The sequence below is a fragment of the Cucurbita pepo genome, chromosome 10 (assembly GCF_057944985.1).
Source record: "Cucurbita pepo subsp. pepo isolate OVF chromosome 10, ASM5794498v1, whole genome shotgun sequence".
In the NCBI taxonomy this organism is placed as follows: Eukaryota; Viridiplantae; Streptophyta; class Magnoliopsida; order Cucurbitales; family Cucurbitaceae; genus Cucurbita; species Cucurbita pepo.
This window is the reverse complement of record NC_141807.1, coordinates 2,119,984-2,138,509: the sequence shown is the minus strand read 5'-3', so window position 1 is coordinate 2,138,509 and position 18,526 is coordinate 2,119,984. Positions and strand designations below refer to the sequence as shown.

At 35.0% G+C, this 18,526-nt stretch overlaps 3 protein-coding genes and 3 non-coding genes across 7 annotated transcripts; 1 reads left to right on the top strand and 5 right to left on the bottom strand.

Annotated features, from left to right (window-relative positions):
• Positions 1-317: 317 nt before the first annotated feature.
• LOC111804575 (small nucleolar RNA SNORD14) lies at positions 318-441 on the bottom strand. The gene has a single exon (XR_002816539.1). It is a non-coding gene; the product is annotated as a small nucleolar RNA SNORD14 (small nucleolar RNA).
• Positions 442-673: 232 nt separating this feature from the next.
• LOC111804577 (small nucleolar RNA SNORD14) lies at positions 674-795 on the bottom strand. Its single transcript, XR_002816541.1, has one exon. It is a non-coding gene; the product is annotated as a small nucleolar RNA SNORD14 (small nucleolar RNA).
• A 248-nt stretch (positions 796-1,043) lies between these two features.
• On the bottom strand, positions 1,044-1,168 carry LOC111804576 (small nucleolar RNA SNORD14). The gene has a single exon (XR_002816540.1). It is a non-coding gene; the product is annotated as a small nucleolar RNA SNORD14 (small nucleolar RNA).
• A 741-nt stretch (positions 1,169-1,909) lies between these two features.
• Positions 1,910-5,643, top strand: LOC111804558 (26S proteasome non-ATPase regulatory subunit 12 homolog A). The gene is made up of 11 exons (XM_023689412.2): positions 1,910-2,068; positions 2,197-2,391; positions 2,636-2,743; positions 2,819-2,923; positions 3,041-3,097; positions 3,208-3,404; positions 4,373-4,472; positions 4,547-4,659; positions 4,816-4,969; positions 5,051-5,128; positions 5,217-5,643. The coding sequence occupies exons 1-11, from the start codon at positions 2,066-2,068 to the stop codon at positions 5,433-5,435; spliced, it is 1,329 nt and encodes a 442-aa protein (XP_023545180.2). The 5' UTR covers positions 1,910-2,065; the 3' UTR covers positions 5,436-5,643.
• Positions 5,644-7,882: 2,239 nt separating this feature from the next.
• Positions 7,883-9,332, bottom strand: ABR1 (Integrase-type DNA-binding superfamily protein). Its single transcript, XM_023689413.2, has 2 exons — positions 8,972-9,332; positions 7,883-8,759 (listed from the first exon to the last, which is right to left on the bottom strand). Exons 1-2 carry the CDS (start codon positions 9,249-9,251, stop codon positions 8,044-8,046), a joined length of 996 nt encoding a protein of 331 aa, XP_023545181.2. The 5' UTR covers positions 9,252-9,332; the 3' UTR covers positions 7,883-8,043.
• Positions 9,333-12,332: 3,000 nt separating this feature from the next.
• Positions 12,333-17,994, bottom strand: LOC111804556 (serine/threonine-protein kinase/endoribonuclease IRE1a). 2 transcript variants are annotated; one of them, XM_023689408.2, is made up of 8 exons: positions 17,862-17,994; positions 17,568-17,784; positions 17,180-17,420; positions 15,446-16,995; positions 14,798-14,970; positions 14,213-14,459; positions 13,669-13,972; positions 12,333-12,706 (listed from the first exon to the last, which is right to left on the bottom strand). In XM_023689408.2, exons 2-8 carry the CDS (start codon positions 17,744-17,746, stop codon positions 12,560-12,562), a joined length of 2,841 nt encoding a protein of 946 aa, XP_023545176.2. In that variant the 5' UTR covers positions 17,747-17,784; positions 17,862-17,994; the 3' UTR covers positions 12,333-12,559. The 2 variants fall into 2 exon arrangements, with proteins under 2 accessions (XP_023545176.2, XP_086983973.1); XM_087127847.1 differs by lacking the exon at positions 17,862-17,994 and having other exon boundaries at positions 17,564-17,703.
• Between the last annotated feature and the right edge of the window lie 532 nt (positions 17,995-18,526).

Here is an 18,526-nt window from a genome sequence, read left to right as displayed (position 1 = left end):
ATCGGATCCACAGTGGGGGCAGACATCATTTGTATACCATCTGCAGATTCATTTTGGCATGAATGCCATTCCAAATCAAAGAATTTGAGATTCAAGGAAGATGCAGCTTCTTGCTGTAAAAGCCTAATTCAGAAGACAACAAACAGAATCTAACAATGCAAATAAATAAATTCAACTCAGAAAGGTTAATATAAGATTTCTGGAAGTTAGACATCAAAGGCAAAAACCCAAGAAATCAGAAAAATAAAACGAGGAAATCAAATAATATGATACATGATGTGATTATGTCTACAAATAAGATGGTTTGAATAAGAAATTGTTTCAGACATCCAAGGAAGGAGTAAAGCAGCATTAGCTCTCAAGCCCGGCGAAGGCGAAAGCTCTTAGGCGGCCACTGCGAATGTTCTGAGAAACAAGCCTTTGGAATTGTCATCATCAACACATTAGATTTTACAAAAAGACAAATCACACTAACAATTAAACATGGAAAATAAAACTCATATAAACAAAGATACGAATTGAAGTCCAAGTAATAGGAAAACAAGATAGTCAAGGTGAAGACAATCATTGTTATGACAATTTCAAGAGGTGAATGACACAAACATAAAAAAATAAAGCATCCTTACACAAAAAAGTAAAAAAAAAACAATTATATGGGATTGATTCATAAGTTCAGCTCAGACATCCAAGGAAGGATAAAAGCAGCATTAGCTCTCAAGCCTGGCGAAGGCGAAAGCTCTCAGGCGGCCACTGCGAATGTTTGAGAAACAAGCCTTAAGGATATCATCATTGTGAAGAGATCTTTCAAGGGTAAATAACAAAACAAACCAAGTATAAGGAAATTAAGTAAAATTAGTGAAAGAATTGATCCAACATCCAACAATGATCAGCAAGGCATGAAAGACAAAGCAGACAAAGTGAAAACGATGGACCTTAATAATACTAATGGAATAGCCGTGAAACCCCCAATTAACAATGTGAAAAACAAAATCTAAGATTCATAAGAAAACGGACGCTTCAATATCCCGACATTAGAGTAAAAGAGTCTCAGACATCCAAGGAAGGATAAAGACAGCAGAAGCTCTCAAGCCCGGCGAAGGCGAAAGCTCTCAGGCGGCCACTGCGAATGTTTTGAGAAACAAGCCTTATAAATTCATCCTCACAGACCCATTACCGAACTATCAGCAGCTAATCTACAGCATAAATCGGATAAATCCAGAACAATCAAGGATAGTGAAATTTCGGGAGAGGAAAAGTTTCAAAATCAAAAGAGAATAATAAAGAGAAGAACTGAGCAAATATAATTGAAGAAATCGCGAGCAAATTCCATGAAGATTGTAGAATCGAAGCTGCCACAAACGCAGAAGAGAAAGCAGAAATCAGTACGGCAAATGAGGTGCGGGAGAGTGTGGTTTTATAGAATAAATTAGGGTTTCCGCAGATAACGGCTATAAACCCTTGAAAACCAAAACGAACAATCCAGATATCACCGGATTTTATTTATTTATTTATTTTTCTATTTAGATTCCGCGCATTAGGTGAAAAATAAAATAAATAATATTTTAAAAAAAAGTTAATATATCATTTACTAAGTCGATAACATTTAAAAGATTTTAATTTTGCCTCATTTTTTAACTTACTTTTAAAAATAATATTTTGCAATAAACTTTATTAAAACACTAAAAAAAAGGGTTAAATAAACATAAGTCAGTATATATTATCAATCAATATATTAGACTTTCATAAAAATTTAATTTCGGGAGAAAAAAAAAAAACAAAATTCGTGGACTATAATATATTTATTTATATATTATCGATCAAAAATGAGATTTTTATAAAATTTTGGAGGGAAAAAAGGGACAAAACACGTGGAGATTGGTAATTGGATGAATACTGAAGGACCGAATTGCAGTACTTTCATGCAAGACCTTTCGTGCAGGAGGGGACAGCTTCGATACTCTCTACGATATATGGCTTCATCAAGCTCCGATTACTTCGCCATCTTCAACTTCTCTATCCCAAGAATTCATTTATCGAGCTCTGGATTAGGCTGAATCAGATTAAAATGGTAATCGTTGTTGTGGCTGTTTTACAATGTTGTTCTGATCTCACATTTCTATACTCGAATTTGCTCCTGCTTTGCTTGTGAAGTTTAAGTATTGATTTTTCTTCTCCTTCTCATTTTCTGAACTTCAGGAAGGCAAGCGGAGTTTGGAGGCTGCTATTGAGGAGCTCCTACATGTTGAGAAGCAGATGCGAGTCGCTGAAGACGTCGCCGGTGCTAAGAAGGCTGCAATCGACATTCTAAAGCTCTGTTTTGAAGCGCGGGCATGGAGTATGCTCAACGAACAAATTGTGCTCCTCGTGAAACGCCGCGGTCAGCTTAAGCAGGTTTTTCGATTGTTTCAGTTTTTGCATTCTCGGAATTAGTTTATTGAGTTTAGATCTTGTGTTATTTCCACTGTAAATGAGTTTGGTGTTTTAATTTGTGCCATGTTTGGAAATTTCATTGAATTTCCTCATTAAAAAATTTGATCTCTGTGTTGCTGGAGTTGTACTTGGTGGATCATTCCAGTCTTAACTTACATGATATTGGAAATTGATGTAAAATATGGAAAGTCTGGTTGTTCCTTAGGTTGTAACTGCAATTGTCCAGCAAGGAATGCAACATGTTGATGAAACACCAGATCTTGAAACTCGTATAGAGCTTATCAAGACACTCAATAATGTTTCTGCAGGAAAGGTAATTAATGGAAATAAGTGATCTCATTTGATCAGTTGTTATTTTATCTCTACGAATCGACTTTGCTATCTACAGATATATGTGGAAATTGAGAGAGCTCGGTTGATAAAAAAACTAGCAAAGATTAAAGAAGAGCAGGGTCTCATAGCGGAAGCTGCAGATTTGATGCAAGAAATTGCGGTCAGCTATTATATTTAGAGGAAATTTCTAGATGTTTGTGTTATGTTATATGAGAAATATGAACCTCTTGACTTCGTAGATTGTCTGATATTTGTGCGTTTTCTTTCCCTTCTCCAGGTCGAGACTTTTGGTGCCATGGCAAAAACCGAGAAAATTGCATTCATTCTTGAACAAGTAAGCACATCTGTTATTTTTCATTACAGCCATTTTAAGGAATTGTATCTTGTATGCTGAATTTGAAGTAAAGGGTCATATATTGGTGGTGTGTTGATGTAATTTTGCAGGTTCGATTGTGCTTAGACCGCCAGGATTATGTTCGTGCTCAAATTATTTCAAGGAAAATTAGTCCCAGAGTTTTTGATGTAGATGATTCAAAAGAGAAGAAAAAGCCCAAAGAAGGTGAGAGTGTGGTTGAGGATGCCCCTGCTGATATACCATCGCTGATGGAACTGAAGAGAATTTACTATGAACTAATGATAAGGTAAACAGTGCCAGTACATTTTAGTTCATTTTCGAACTTTGAGTACTTTTATTGTTTGATTCCGATGTTGCATTCCTTTTGTTTCCCATTTGATTGATTCTTCTAAGCCCACCAGCTAACACAGATATTATCTTCTTCTTTGGACTTTTCCTCAAGGTTCTTAAAACGTGTCTACTAGGGAGAAGTTTCTACAACCTTATAAAAAATGTTTCGTTCCCTTCTCCAATCAACATGGGATCTCACAATTCACTCCTTCGGGACCCAGAGTCCTAGCTAGCAAATATTGTCCTCATTGGACTTTCCCTCAAGGTTTTTAAAACGTGGTTGCTGGGTAGAGGTTTCCACACTCTTATAAATGCTTCATTTCCCTCTCCGACCAATGTGAGATCTCACAATCCACTCTTTTTTGGGGTCCAATTTCCTCCCTTGCACTCATTCCTCTTTCCCTCAAGGTTTTTAAAACGTGGTTGCTGGGTAGAGGTTTCCACACATAAATGCTTCATTTTCCTCTCCAACCAATGTGAGATCTCACAATCCACTCTTTTTCGGGGTCCAATTTCCTCCCTTGCACTCATTCCTTTCTCCAATCAACGTGGGATCTCACAATTCACCCTCTTTCGGGGCCTAGAGTTCTTGCTGGCACTCGTTCTTCTCTCCAATCAATGTGGGATCTCACAATCCACCCCTTTGGAGAACAATCTTTTACTTTTTTTAATTATTTATTGTCCTTTTTGGCTTTCCCTTTTGGACTTCCCCAGGTCTGCTAACTAGAGGTTTCTACACCCTTATAAAAAAAATGTTTTGTTCCCCTCTCCAACCGATATGGGATCTCACAGCAACCATTTGGATCTTATCAGGAACCCACTCGAATCTACTTCGTAGTACTAGCCTTGGGTCTCTTGATTCCTCATGAATCTTCTTTTGAAATGGAACTTATCATTTTGTACTGGTTTTTATAATTTCTGTAGGTACCACTCTCATCATAATGAATATTTTGAGATCTGCCGTAGCTATAAGGCCATATATGAGATTCCTTCCGTCAAAGATAATCCAGCAGAATGTATTCCGGTAAAGTTTCTTTGTTTTTGTTCTTTTTTTGATGTTGAACTTCTCTAATAGTTTACTACTTCGTTTACTTGCAGATCCTAAGAAAAATCTGTTGGTATCTAGTTTTATCACCACATGGTCCAATGCAGTCTAGTCTCCTCAATTCCACCTTGGAAGATAAGAATCTTTATGAGATTCCAAATTTTAGGCAAGTTTCTCATGGAATCAGAAATGTCTTTTTTTTGCTTCTTCCATTTAGAAGCTCTATGTTCATAAGTTCTTGGGGAAAGAAACATTCATGAGATTCCATTATTTGATACATTCCTTTTGTTTGATGGTTTTTATTCCAACATTTCTATTGTAGATTGTTGTTAAAACAGCTAATCACAATGGAGGTTATTCAATGGACATCTCTATGGAATACCTTCAAAAACGAGTTCGAGAACGAGAAGAATTTTCTTGGTGGTGCTTTGGGTGACAAAGCTGCCAAAGATCTAAGACGGAGAATTATCGAACACGTGAGTGATCTCTGGACAAATTCGGGTTCAATCCTGATGAACTGATTAGCTGAAAGTGATTTGTTTCCTGATGCTTTTCAGAACATAATAGTCGTTTCAAAGTATTATGCAAGGATTGCGTTAAGCAGATTTGCAGAGTTGTTGTGTCTCAGTCTTCAGGTATATGTTCCTGTTCATCACAATAACTTCTTTTTCTTGTTTTGAATAACAGCGTTGAATACTAAAGAAGATCTTTTATCTAACTCAGGAAACTGAGAAGCATCTATCTGACATGGTTGTATCCAAAGCTCTAGCTGCCAAGATAGACAGGCCAACAGGAACAGTCTGTTTTGGCACGACGAAAGATAGCAGCGACGTTCTTAATTCCTGGTCGATGAGCTTGGAGAAACTACTCGATCTCGTCGAGAAGAGTTGTCAGCAAGTTCACAAAGAAACCATGGTACATAAAGTTGCTTTCGAAGTTTGATGAGAAGAATAATAGCCATGATATTATTGACTTGCCATCTTTTGCTGCTTGGCTGGGCATTGATGAACCGGTTGTTGTAGTGTTTGCTGAAAATTATGTGTCTAATAACTCCCGGAACCGATCTTTAAACTTCAAAGAAAGATTTTACAATTTTGAGAGAACTTTTTCATTAAATATTTTATTAAAAATATATATAAATTACACATAACTAATGGTAATGGTACGAAAGTCACGCAGGACTAATATAGAGAATGATAATGGGTTTATAATCAAACAATATTATCTTCGTTGCAATGAAGCCTTTTGAGAAGCCCAAAGCAAAGTCACCAGAGCTTATGTTCAAAGTAGACAGTATCATACCATTATGGAGAGTCGTGTTCATCTAACAGCAGGGATTGAGACAAAAAAAAATTTTCATGTGAATAATCCAGTCCATCCACAAAGTGTCGATTAAGAAAAACGTGTGCGAAAACAAGCAAAGTTTTCGTCTTGGGCAAAGTATTCTTCATGAAAGCCATTAATGGAAGTAATTATACAACACAGCGCACTTGATGAATACTTACAAAATTTGCCTTTTCATACAGTTGACAATTGTACTATGTTTTGACTTTTTTTGTTGTGTAAATTATCTTTGACTAAATTATTCAACTGGTCGGTTTGATTTTGACTAACTTATTAGACTACAAATATCTAACTTAATTTTGGCTCCTATTATATTATAGTATGACAGATATTTTTTCATCATTAAATATATAATATAATAAATATCTTTAGTTTTATATTCAATAATTATTAAAAAAATTTGCAAATTTTTAATTAACTACGTGATGATGCATTTAATAATTTATCCTTATCCTAAAGTTTAAAATACTTTTGTCATTTGCTAAATAGCTGAATATGTGTATTAAATTCCTTCTATTATTGACGTAAACATAATTAACCTATTAAATAATATGTCTAGCGAGTTTTAATTTTTTTTTAATGAAATATAGTTTTAAAAATGTTAATTCTTTGCTTTTATATTTGTAAAATAAAAGTAAATGTTTTTACTTTCCATTGAGTTATAATCCTTTTGTTGATATTTATATTCAAATTGAACTATTGAATTATTATATTACATTTTTTATTAATAATCAAAGATGTCAAATGGATTAGGTTAATACTAAATTATAGTTTATCCATATATTATATTTGATATTTTATTACAGTCAAATATCTAGATATGCCTACTTGACTCAGTATTCTCCTATATATTGTTATTTTCATTTATTACTACTCTCTCATTCTTCTAATTTATTAGATTATAAACAGAGAACTTTCACACTCTATTTAGGTGGGGTGGTTTTAGCAAATATTATCAAGGTATCAAAGTCCTTTCTGTTTAGCAATACTTTCAATGGCTTCTGAATCCCCTACTCATCTTCTTCTCCACCATCCTTGCTGGCTTTGACGCCACAAGGGCAGTCTCTATGGCTGCCGCAAACGGAGCCGATTGACTACTCTTCGGCTCCACCTTTTTGACCTCCAAATCACCCTTCGTCATACTTTGTACATACAACCTCACCTTCTCCAACATAATCGGTTTTTCCTTGGCCTACATAGCTTCTCTCATTTTCTTCCCAATCAACCCTTCATCCTTAACAGAAACCCTAACCTCAGAATCCTCATGAGCGTTCCCATCGAAAATATACAGAATCTTGAGAAACCTATTGACCTTCTGTCTAGATTTACCTTTGGAATCTAGGCGCCGCACTAGCTTCTTCAACAACCAACTATTTCGGCTGCCCTTCTTGCCAAAATTGGCTCCTTCACCCAATGTGGTAACTCTTCCGGCTTCAATAATGCCTTTGTCCCTTGCTCTAGGTTTTCCCCTTCTACTTCTTGGGTTAGACATATTCTTGTCAGAGCCAAGGCAGCATCGTCGTTGAGTGACGATCTCTCTTTATGGGTTAAGACATATTCTAACCAAAGCCAAGGCAACATCGCCGCTGAGCGACGATCCCTCTACATTTTTTGATGGGCAAGAAAGTGTTTCTTACGCCTCATCCGAACCAGGTTGTTGACATCTTCACGAAAAGTGTTTCTCGACCTCTCTTTGAATTTTTCAAATCCAAGTTTCACGTTCGTTCAAATCCAACACTCACCTTGCAGAGGTATTAAAGATATTTAGTACTAAATTATAGTTTACTATATATCATATTTGATATTTTATTATAGTCAAATATCTAGATATTTGCCTTCTCACCATAGCTATCTTTCCATTTATCATATTATTATAATTTATTTAATTATAGATAGAGAAGTTTGAGCATACTTTTAATACTTTATATTATACATATATTTTATTCGAATCAATTCACACTTTATATTATAGACATATATTTTTATTCGAATCAATTCACAACAAAAGAAACAAACCGACTCAAAGATCATACTCTCTGCCAGACTTGAGAAGCCTTTGAAACATTACGTGAAATGTTCAAATCCCATCAAATTGTTACAAGAAAACCAAGAACTTTCGATTTTCCACGCCAAAACAAAAGTTCAAGCCTCAAATCTATTAATTCAATTACCTATCTCGACCGGAAATCCAAAACAGATAACGTAATCATCCCGACGAAGCGGCGTGATTGAAAAATTCAGACCAATCTGAAGTCGGATAAGGCTCATCGTCGCTGCTCCGGCGACCGGAGACGGACTGAGGCGGAAAGGAAAGAGAAACCCCCGGCGAAGATGATGGCGACGACGAAAATTGAGAATTCGACAGTCCGGCGGTTGAAGAATGAAAAGGAGAAGCCATTGAAGAAGAGGATGAGAAGTTAATTTCACTGTATGTGTCGATCGGCGGCTGCAATTGACCGTTGGAGAAATTGACGAAGTTCACCGGCGAAGCATTGGAAGAGCTCTGCAAGTTAAGAATTGGCTGAGAATGGACAATCGATTCGGAATTTGTTGGAATTTCCAAAAGGGTGTTCGTAGAATTGGAATTGCTGAAATGGGTAGCCGGCAGCTGTCGGAGGCGGACATTTTCCGGGAAGTTGAGTTTAGCTTTACTGCCTCGGAATCGGAGAGCAGCTTCGTCGTATGCCCGTGCGGCGGATTCCGCCGTGTCGAACGTACCTAACCAAACTCTCGTCGCCTTATACGGGTCTCGGATCTCGGCCGCCCATTTACCCCATGGCCTCTGTCTTACGCCCCTGTATTTTCTTCTCGCCGGTGGTTGCTCTGCCGTGATTGGAATCTCTCCGCCGTATTCATAGACCGAATTTTCCATCGCCAACGACCCTGTTTGTGGCCTTATAATCACTCCATTGCTTGAATCTCCTGAAAAACAATGATAATTTATTCAATAACAGCGAATAATTCGCTGATTTAAAGGGATTCACTGAATTCCTCTGTTTCTTAATCCTGAAACCAAAATGATTTGAAAAACTCAATTTTACCCACAAAAATTTCATTCTTTTTATTTGCAAACAACAAACAAATTTAAAATCCTTCAGCATTTTGTATTACTTAACAGCAACCAAAAATCTCACCTGAAATTACAGAGGATTGCGACCACGTTGAAACAGAGCCACCGTCTTCCTGCGCCAGCGTTCGGCCTCTCTTATGTCCACCACCGCCATAAGGGGCGGATACTACAGCAGAAGCAGAAACAGAGGAGGAGGTCCAGGCGGAATCATAATAAGCATCTCTGTCCGGCACATCTCCGGCGACAACGTGGGTCAGAGCCGAAACCATGGCCGACATCTCCATCTCGCTACTGAAACCCAAAAACAACATCTCCGAAGACCTGGTGTCCTCTGGATCCGCCATGCAATAATTTAAATCAAAAGCGATTCCTTTTATGGAAATTTGAACTGGGTTTTTTTTATTTTTTTTATATTTTTCCTTTTGATATGAAGGTTATATATAATAAAACTATAAAGGATCTTTGAGAATTTAATGTTCATAGGCGTTTCCATTGGAATGAACGCGCCGCCATACAAAGATGTCGGTTGCTCTCTGTCTCTCTCTGTCTCTCTCTCTCTCCCTCTCTCTACGAATTCTTCAACTTGAAGCATTCTTTTCAAAACAAAACCAACTTGAATTTAACTTTTAAATGAGAAAAGTATTGTTTAACTTCTTCTTTCAAATTTGTGACACGAAAATAAAAAATATATGTTAATTAACGTCCAATATTAGAACTATATTTTGATAGTGTCACGTGGATGGATGTCAGGGTCATGGGTCGATTACCGATAAATGGCCTTGAGTGAGTTGTAAGAACATATATCATTATAATGCTCGAGGTGACATCACGAAACATTAGTGGGGTTCGATAATTTTTAATTGGCATAACACTTACTTTAGTTGAATGGGTCGACATATTAGTAGGAGTAAAATTAGGTAATGATTAAGTTGAAAATATACCTATTTTGAAATATAATATAGCTTCAATATGGGCGTCTTATTGAATAAAGAAATTAATTTGGCTCTTAAAATAATAGGTGAGGTTTAATCCACGTGGAAAAGATAATGGTTAGACCAAGTCAAAGGGAATAGATTAAGGATGGTACAGACACGTGTAAACTGGGTAGTCTGGATATTGTGGTTCCCCACGGTCCACACTCGCAATGCCGACTTGGCTTCTTATATTTTCTATTCATTTTTTTTTTTAAATTATAAATTTGGTTATTACTGGCAGTTTTTTATTATTATTATTATTAAATAATTCATCCTTTATTAAAATTTAAATATATATATATATATATATATATATTTTTTTTTTTATTTTTATTTTTTTTTTTGTGTAGGGTTTTCAAAATTTAACATGAATTTAAAAAAGGTTAAAAGTATATGACAAAACTGTAGTTTCTTAAAAATTTTGTTTAAAATATTTTAGAAATAAAATGATTTTTTAGGCGAGTTTCATATAAATAAATAATATTTATAATTAGTTAAAAATTAAATATAAATAATTAATTATTGTTATTTAATGTATGTTTTACTAAATATAATTATTAAAATAATTTGAGCTATTATAAATAATATGTCTTAATTCTGAGGTTTTTTTAGTTTATTCGACAAAAATATTAATAATTATTCTAAAATAAATGAGATAGATATGTTTTTATTTTCTCTAATATATATTTTTTTAAACACAATAAATACAAAGTATAATTACTTTTAAATTATGCTATCAGTCAATAAGGATTTAGTGGCAAACAAAAAAATAGGGCACCGACCAAGAAGGAATACTGATGCCTCTATTGTTCCGTACAGAAACGTCAACGCCGGCTGTTGACTCTCAGTCAAACACGTGGCTTTTTCTTTATTTTGTTTTATTTTTTCAACTTTTTTAGTATAAAAACGTGAAATAAATTAATTTTACATGGTATATTCTCTCTAAAAATGATCCATTTTGACCCTCCTGATAAATTATTTAATTACATGAATAATGTGATTAATATAGGCATGCATGGGTTGACTTTTTCAAAGGTAAAATAAAATGGTGTTGGATGATAAATATTATAAATAACAATTTGTAAGTATTTGTTTATTCTATTTTATTCCATTCTTAAATTTTAAATTTAGTTCATACTTTTCAATAATTTTTAAATGTATTCATGAAATTTCAATAGATCTTAAACGTAGGTTTCAAAGTTTTTTTTTTTTTTTTTTATTTTTTAATTTATGAAAATTGGTCAAATAGTAATAATTTACATGAGCAAAAAAGAGAAAATATAATATATATTGCTAAGAAATATAAAACAATAAACTAGCATTTTATTTTAATTTATTGTGTATTTTTCTTTAAAACCCTTTTGAAATAAATGAGGGGCCTCTAAATTACCACTTTCATCCATTTACTTTAAAATTCTTTTATTTTATTTTTTATAATATCTAATATTTAGACATAGTCCACTTAATTCAATAAATTTTAAAACGAGTCCATACACTAACACTTCTGTCACAAATTTAAAATATATATTCTATTGTGTATTCTTCTCCAATAAAAGTTATTATTATTATTATTTCACTAAATTTAATTAATATATATATTAAAATGCCATTTTGATCCATTTTATTTTAGTATTTTGTGGAAAAGCAAAAATAATAATAATAATTATTATTATTATTATTTTCTCGGTTCAATTCCGGAGACGCCCATTCAACCTCTACTTCGCATGTAATTAAGGCCCACGTGAGATTGCCTTTTCAACTTACAAGTAGTATGCAAACTACTTGTCCACTTAAATCAATTCTTAGTCTAGAAGAAACCAATTTTTTATCTATTGATTTTTTTTTTTTAATATTTTATTTGATAATTTAGAGTAGGGCGATATATTAGATATAATTTTAATATGTCTAAGAAAATACATTTATAAAGTTTCCGGGACTAGACACAAATTTGGAAGTTTATGAACTAAACCTGTAATTTTTTTTTTTTTATGGTAAAACTAAGTAACTAGTCGGAAACAAATGTGTGGTAAGGATTTGAACTAGTATCGTAAGCAAAATGAACGGTTGGGGCACGCATATTTTGACAAATTCTTATAGATGTTCAATGAAATAGAAACTCTCATTCTTGTATATGAATATTCGAGAGGATTAAAACATATATTCTACTTCTAGAATTGGAAAGAGGACTAGAAGAAATCAATGTTGGAAGGCCGCATGCTATTGCTAATATACAATGAATCGTCCATTGAAACAAATATGAGTCCACCCTAAACCGTAGAAGGCTGAAAGGGTCATCAAAGCTGCTTCATTTTTCCTTTTTGGGATGCTCCAATTGGGCGCACACTGTCTGTCAGCATCAAGTCACCTCTACCAGGCTCATATTTCAAGCTACAAGGTAATGTTCTTCCCATGCATACAGGCCATCCAAATTAGGGGTCCAACAAACAAACAAACCCAAAGGAAGAAGAAGATTAATCATTCATGGTGAATTTCACAACATAACATGAACTTTTGAGGGCCAAAAGCTGTGGTGTTCTGTAAGATTAAAGATTTTTGGATGTTGTGAGGCCTTACATGTATTTACAATTGTGTACAGTATACATACATTAACAGTGTGTTCTGAATATGTCAAAGGAAGAAATATAGCATCACTTATCTGTGAAATTAGTATCCAAAATCTACTCCACATGGCTCTTGAAGTACTTTCGAAAGCCTTCCTCTTCCCTGCAATATTGGCTTATGACTCTGTATACTTCAGTCAGGAGCCTTGGGAAACGACTAGTAAAGTAGTTATCAAATCCCTCGGGAACGGATCCTATGAGCTCCTGAAATATACAGCAAACACAACAAAATGACAAAAAATCATAGAATTTATCAGACAAAAAATCAAAGTTGGTGTTTCGCAGTGATAAGTTCTTTCTAAGGAGATTGCACACTGATGAACATGGACTGGTTGATTCTCTGACACCATTTATGATCTTACTGCAATCCCCCATGAAACTATTGTCTTATCACTACAATAGTACACTTTGACAGCCAAACTTGGATTTGGGAATACTGGAAGGTGAGCCAACTACCACTTTACTGTAAGATTAGGTTGCTCTGTTTTCTATTGCTGAAAATCTCTGCTGTTTCGACAACGAAGCCGGGCTTGGTATTAACTTTTGGAGCCCAAAGAAAGCATAAATTGTCTGATTATTATGAAGAAATTGATGGTCGAGGGGGGTGATGAGCAAAGTCAATTAGGATATTATCAAGTATCCAGACTAGAAAGCACTGGGAGACTATCAAGGAAGAGTTGTTTCTCTCTGTAAGTCTGATTCTGGTGCGGCTTCCAGCAAAATCTAAAGTATTTATGTTCGCTGTTGCATTTACCATTCCCAGAGAGTTGGCAAGATTGTGTGATAAAGGGAGCAGGGCCGAAGGCGGAAGGACAATCACGAGCTAGGGCGAGGGAAAGGTGGTTATATTGGCAAGAAGTACAAGGTTGATGAGGTAGTTCGAGTTCGAGAACGAAAGGAGAAGGTTTGGGTAGAGCATGGTAGTTGGTTTTCCCATAAGATAGTAGAGACAACCATATACTATTTCATAAGATGATTACATGTGTCTTCCAAGAAATTTTGATTCAGGATATACAATTGTTAAAGTTGAAACGAAGAGTTGCAATCAATTTAAACAAAAAATAATCACAGTTTTACCAACTAAAAGCCCCACAGACCCAATCTCTCACACCAAAAAAGAGAAAGGAAAAAGGAGGAAAGGAGCAGGCATGTAAATAGAGGGAAACCTGAATTTCTTTGGGTAGTTCTCTGTAATGATTCAACTTGTTCCGCATGACCCGCAACAAGTCTCGAACACTATCATACTTGTATCGTCTATACTGTCCAATATTTGTGATGAAAGCTGGATCCAACTTTTCATCCCATTTAGCACCTAAAGCTAATGGTGCAGTACTCTCTAATGCTTCCAAGAGATCAGAGTGAGTCTCTCTATCTTCCAATTCCACTCGATCACTAGTATCACGTAGAAACGAAAGTCGAGCCTCAGAACTCCAAAACAAAGGATGTTGCAATACCTCTGATGCTCTTGGCCTGATGACAGTCAATAGCAAGTAATCAAAATATATATTTACTTAAATAATATATAAATCTTCTATAGTGCAAAAACAACAAATCTTATTCCAAAAAACTGAACTCATTCAAAAGTACAAAAAATAACATATTATCAGTCAGAAAAATGTAGAAATCAACAACAAAGAGCCTTATATTGTTGGACTTTGGTATGTGTGGATGAAAACTAATGTTTGAGGATTTCAAACAGTCATTTCTTACCTCAAATCAGGATTAGGATTTAATAATCGAGAAATAAGATCCACAGCTTCCGGGATGCACTCCACCAAGAACAGATCCATCTGATTCTTCACAATATTGACATCACGCTCAAAACGATCACCAAATGGATGTCTACCACCAGTGAGGCAGAAAAAGAGAACACAACCCAAGCTAAACAAATCGACTGCACGTGTTTGCCGTCCATGAAGAAGTTGTTCAGGGGCTTGCCAACCAGAACTCCCACAACCTGCAAAGTTTCCAAACGTAATCATTCCTCATACACATTGTTTGTTGAATTCTGAAACATAAAATTCATGCTATACATAACAAATCATTCAATCCATTTAAATTATTATTAAAAATAAGTTTTAAAAATTAAAGCATACAACTTAATAAATTACTATATAAAATTTCACATTTAAAGATTGTTTGTACTAAAAAATGTAATAATAATAAAGATCACACTCAATACTAGTTTCTAAAACTAGATGGACAAGATTTTCTTGGTAAAAATTTCTAATTTATAAGATATAATAATGTGTTGATAAATCAGACCATAAGTTTACAGTAATTTAAGAATATTACCGGTAGCATGATGTCCCAAGGAAGACATATCTTTTAGAAGGCGCTTACTAATACCCATGTCAGAGAGCTTTGCACATACAGATTTTTGCTTGGTTATCAACACGTTTTGGGGCTTTAAGTCTCTGTGAATTATCCCCAACTCATGCAAATGCTCAAGCCCGGCAACCATATCCCTACATTATACAAAGCATAAAATAAAATAAAAAAACTGACATCAAAATTATCCAATGAAATGAAAATTCATATATTATGGTTAAATATCTAAACTTGTAATAAGGTACATGAAGGTCAAGGGATCAAATTTTGTTCTTGAACATAAATTTTCACGCAACTACGTGAAATAGCAGCAGAGTGATTATTATTTGATATCAAGACTCAATTATGCAGGTACCAAAGAATGTAACAAGTGATCTTGGATAGATCAACCAAATATGAAACTCACGCACTTGGATGAATGAGACTTGATTTCAACATAACAAGTATATGGCCCTACCAAAAGCATGAATTAAATTTACTCTGTTACATAAAAATATTATATGCAAGACAATAAGGAAACAATACACCGCAAAAATTGCCACAAGGACTAGTTCCATATAACTAGACAACTTTAATTTATTGAATAAAACTTGTGATTGATAAAGTATATACCTCATGAGTCTTAGAAGAAGTGGTGATGGACGGCTATTTTCTTTCCACAGATTAAGATCTGATATTACATTCTTGAGAGACTCCAAACGCAATTTATAATCACTGATAGGGCCAGCATCTTCATCCAGGCTAAGCAAAGAGTTCAGGGACGGATCAGAGCATATCTGAATCAAATCATCTAGACTGCAGGTACATCGTTCCAGCGAAAGATATACGAAGTCCTGATCATACTCCACCCCATACCATCGAACAATATTTTGGTGACGATCAGAAGCAATAAGATTTTGAACTTCTTTAAAGGCAACATTGTGGTGAGTCTTAACAAGACGTTTCACAGCAACTAGTCGACCTTCATAGACCCCCTCAAGAACAATTGTGCCGTCGCTACCCTTGGCTATCTCTGTATTGGTTACCATTAGTTTACCAATTTGACGTCCACCCCCAGTTGTATCAGTAAAATTATTAGTGTGAAACCAGTTGTTAAAATCACTCTCACTTCGAACCATATCTTCATTTTCAGATGAAAAAGATGCATCCTTTTTCTCAAAATTTCCATTTCTACTCGTCTTCCGAGATTTCTTTTTCTTGGAAGATACAATTTTTGAATTAACAGTACTGGGTGGTTTCTCCTTCGAGAAAAATTGTTTTGCCTTTGCAACCAGTGTCCCACCTTGTTTAATCAATCCCAAAAACATGGTTATAAATATTAAAATAAAAAATCCTAGTGGCCCATTAAGAATCATGGCTATGAAGTCAACATCATGGGTTCCTATTTTATGTCCCTGAACTATACTTGAATCATTAACCTTCATCAGAGGCATTGGAACTATTGCTTGACTATCATCGTTTGGGTGACTAATTGCATTAGGTTCCAGAAGGGAGGCTATGTTTGCAGCAGGTCCGGGAAGCATCAACCTTTCAGGATGAATATTTGAATGCTTAACATTTGGCTGCGAAGGAAGCATTAGACTTGAAGCAGACACCGAGAGCATTTTATCTGTATTATGAGAATCTGATAGTATTTTATGCCCTGATGATTCGGTCAAGACATTGTTCCGTTCACGAAAAACAAGTACTTCTGATTGGCAAGACAATGGCTGAGTAAAATCGAAGTCAGTCTCAAAATTACCAATATTTTGAAGATCCGATGGAACATTATTTGTCGGTTTCTCAACATCTGGGCAGACTAAGGTAGCTCCTACGTCGGCAACATTCAAACTCCAAGAAACTTCTTCTGACCCTGGGATAGATGATTTCAGGAAATAATCTGTTCTTGTTATGTATAGTCGTTGCTCAATAGGTTTCATCAAACCAGGTTGTATCAGATCTATATTGTCCAGCTTATTCTTGGAACTATTACCATTTAAAACACTGCGCTCTTCATTGCTTAGCCCAGATGATGAGAAATCAGAACTGTGATTACGAATCAACTTTCCTGTAACAGGATTAATCTCATAGACAGTGGTTTTCCTAGAACCAGTCATCACTGAACCATCCTCAAATATGAATGGTGTACTTCTAACAACCTCATCAATGGTGCGGGGTAGTTTCTGCAGCGTCAAATGACCAAAGAATACTTCATATAAGGGGAAAACAATACAAGTTTAAACATATAAACAACCCAGAAATCTTTCACGACGAGGCTAGTAAGGTTAACAAAACAATGGAAATCAAAAGAAAAAAAAATCTTCAAATCATTTATATGATGGACGTAATTAATTCACTAGATTATACCGTTCTACCATGTTCTGTGTGGATGTACAGCTCCCAGTCATCTCCACAATCAAAAAAGAAGGGGCTGCGGCTTGAACCAGAAGCATACTTTTTGTTGTAATCATGTATGGTAGGAGACTGATATGACGAGTAGACTGGTGTCCCAGAAGCAAATGACCAAATTACCTTCTTAGAATTACTATCTACCAAATAGATCTCCCCAGCCGAAGTAGCAACAAGAGCAGTATTACCTTTGCCTTTTCTGCAACAGGAAAAGGAAATGCAAATAGTGTAATTATGCAAAACTCCAAGCCAGAATCGATTCATCGTAACCGAGTCCTAAATCTAATAAACTTCCATGAATATTAATAAGGAAATGAAGAATACTACATAATGAAAAGCAACCTACACAGAAAGGGGCAGAAGGGATTTGCCGCCAATTTGAGCTAATTCTTCAGAATTCTCCCTGTACGGGCCCAATTGCGAGAGTTCCAAATTCTCATATGCTCTTGATTCGCCAGTCAAGCTCCGAAATCTTGATATTAATAGTAGAAACACCCATAGACGGCGAAAAACACGGCCCCTCATCTCGGGACCAGGAGAAGTGGCTTAATGGAAATGAGGAGCTGAAAAATAAAGACAAATCGGAGCTGATTTCAAGCGAGATTTTCGAAAAGAAAAGAAGAATGAGAAGATCTTGTACGGGTAGCAAGCTGTTAGAATCCAAGCATCTTTGATCCTTCTGCAATCATAGAATCGTGCCCCTAAATCGTCTTCTCTTCGGACGATCGAGCCAAGTGCTCCCGATCCAAACGCATCTGTTTTTTTATTTTTTGGTTTTTTATTTTTTATTTTTTATTTATATACAATTTATTTAATGGCCCAATCGGCTCGGCTTCAGTATGCGAATGGAGAAACTCCAATTTCCCACTCGTAATTACGCTATTACCCTTGATTATTTACTCGTACGAGAATCAATTATCATTAAAATATGTTGGCATTAGTAAAAATAGTAATTTAAAAGGTTCCATTTTAGTTACCTTCCTTTTTTTCTATAATTTTTTTAATTTTTTTTTAATTTAGTTTAACCTAAAAGATTAAACCATGGAATTTATAAATGATTATAGATTGCTCTCTCCAAGTTGACGTTTCAAATCCTTAAATCCTTGCTCTCTCCAAAAATTTGACTTATTTCAATTATAATTTTCTCTTATTGTTTTATATAATGATAGTTAAATTATGTTGGTCAAAGTAAATATGAATCAATGATGAACTGATAAATTAATATGTATTTTTACTTCGAAATTGAAGATTCACACGATAAATTAGTGTACCAGCCCAAGCACATCAAGCGGTGTATCAGTGAGG